The 2,493-nt window shown below is 37.4% G+C and overlaps 1 protein-coding gene across 1 annotated transcript in view; it reads left to right on the top strand.

The window, feature by feature from the left end:
- Positions 1 to 1,569: 1,569 nt before the first annotated feature.
- LOC103212514 (zinc finger X-chromosomal protein-like) overlaps positions 1,570 to 2,493 on the top strand; it is a 55,973-nt gene continuing 55,049 nt past the window's right edge. The window contains 1 exon segment of the mRNA XM_007958482.2: positions 1,570 to 2,146. Within this exon segment, the coding sequence (XP_007956673.2) occupies positions 1,594 to 2,146 (553 nt within the window). The 5' untranslated portion in view covers positions 1,570 to 1,593.

Below are 2,493 nucleotides of genomic sequence, written 5' to 3'. Positions count from 1 at the left end.
TATTGATGAGGAATCCGAAACGCAGAGGTTAAATGACTTGCCCAAGGTCACAAAACTATTAAGTGTCCAAACCCTGCTCTCTGTTTTGGACCTTTAACAAGTCCTCTTGCCACTAAATGCTTTCGTAATCATGTGTGCAAAATAGAGATTACATTGATCTATGATGTTGTGTTAACATACTGCAAATGTTGAAAACAAATGAGTGTAAAGCATTTTGTAGATGTTCTGTAGAAATGAAAGTGAGCATTGTTTTATTATTATTTCTAATGTAATTAAAACAGGAATTAACTGCTTTAAGGACTTACTACATTTTTTTAGTATTCTTTGGCCCTTGATGACCATTTTGTTTGTTAACTAAGCCATGTGTTTCCCTGAGGGCCTGGCCAATGACACACAGTCATTGAATGAGGCACCTGCTTAAACTCAGCCTGGTCTGCGTCATAACCAGAAGCACTAATTGACTTACTAGCTTTTTAGGTGAAGACTTTGAAAAATTTTGTTTGTTTTTCTCTGGACCAAGTGCTAAGATACTGCATTTATTTTATTTTATATTTTTGGTAAGGATATATGATTTCTATTCCCATTTGTGGCATTCATTCAGAATAATATTTATTGAGCACCATATGCTGTGCAAACTGTGTGATCTTGGTTAAGTCATTTAATCTCACTGGGCTTCAGTTGGTTCAACCTCTACCTTCATTCCTTAACTGCAGAGTGGACTAGATTAGAATTTCTTATATTTTGAGGAAATATGTTGGGGGATAGGGGCTTGGGGACTCAGGACAGGCTGGAGGAGGCTAGAGGGAGGTGGAGTACCTGGTGAAGTTGTGGGCAGGTCCCTCTCCAACTAACCTCACCCTCCGTTGCACCAAAGCAGCTGCACTTCTGTTCATTTTGTCTGTCTACAGAGGCTTTTCAACCAATTGTCTTTCTTCCTCAGCTGTGGCCTTCTATCCCTTTTTTCATTTATACCCTAATCCTTTTAAGTCTTAGACTCAGAGAATGATGGAGGATATTGTTGGGATGTAGTGTCTAAACAAAAGGGGGAAGAATATGAAGGGAGAAAGAAAAAAAATGGAAGAGAACTAAAAGAAATCTTTCATGGGGGAGATGGAAAGAAGAAAAAATATGGATTGACAAGGGAAGTGGGACAAGAAGGAAAAGAAATGAAAAGCAGATGAAGTGAAGGAAAATGTTATATTTGCCCCCTGAAGTTCATTACTTATTTAATAATCATCCTTCAGGTACCTGTGCATATGAGTTTAAGTTCAGTGTGCCTGTGGTTTTTCTTTCATTAATATTTTCCTTTGATTGCCTCAGTTGTTTTGTTTCCCTAGTATTTCTTCATCTATTAATTGATTTGGGATGAGCAAAGAAAAAAAAGCCTTGTGTTAAAAATTTCTATTTCTACTGTGATTCAAATATAGATTTTCTCTTTATTTAATCTGTCTTAATGTTTGAGAAAAGTGAGGTGCTAGTCTCTTTTCCTGGTAGAAAATAAATATCATGTATACTATTTCAGAGAGTCATGCATGGCTACCTGACATTTGTCATTTTAATTTTAATTTTCTTTAAGGTGCTGATGGTACACACATGGATGGTGATCAAATTGTTGTGGAAGTACAAGAAACTGTTTTTGTTTCAGATGTTGTGGATTCAGACATAACTGTGCATAACTTTGTTCCTGATGACCCAGACTCAGTTGTGATCCAAGATGTTATTGAGGACGTTGTTATAGAAGATGTTCAATGCCCAGACATCATGGAAGAAGCAGATGTGTCTGAAACTGTCATCATTCCTGAGCAAGTGCTGGACTCAGATGTAACTGAAGAAGTTTCTTTAGCACATTGCACAGTCCCAGATGATGTTTTAGCTTCTGACATTACTTCAGCCTCAATATCTATGCCAGAACATGTCTTGACAAGTGAATCTATACATGTGCCTGACGTTGGACATGTTGAACATGTGGTTCATGATAACGTAGTAGAAGCAGAAATCGTCACTGATCCTCTGACAACCGATGTAGTTTCAGAAGAAGTATTGGTAGCTGACTGTGCCTCTGAAGCTGTCATAGATGCCAATGGGATCCCTGTGGACCAGCAAGATGATGACAAAAGCAACTGTGAGGACTACCTTATGATCTCCTGTAAGTTTTGGGGTAAATTGATTCAAAGGGGTTTTTAAAGGCTGACTTTTCTAGTTCACATCAGGGGTAAAATTTTCTTTTTTCTTTTTTTTTTTTTTAATGCATTTTATTGAAATATAATTTATGTACAGTGAAATACACAAAACTAAAGTGACATGCATCAATGTGGTTTTTTTTTGGCACTGTTCTCTCCCCTCCCCTCCCACCCCTTGGCAACCAACAAAGAAAGTTTTCCTCCATATATAAACCTTTCCTTGACCCTCTACAACAATGAGCTCATACTGTATTTGTCCTTCTGTGATTGACTTATGACATTCAGCATAATGTCCTACAAGTTCATCCATATT

This window comes from Orycteropus afer, unplaced genomic scaffold (assembly GCF_000298275.1).
Source record: "Orycteropus afer afer isolate SDZICR_OR568_19922 unplaced genomic scaffold, OryAfe1.0 scaffold00990, whole genome shotgun sequence".
NCBI classification, from domain to species: domain Eukaryota; kingdom Metazoa; phylum Chordata; class Mammalia; order Tubulidentata; family Orycteropodidae; genus Orycteropus; species Orycteropus afer.
This window is presented reverse-complemented; position numbering and strand designations above follow the sequence as displayed.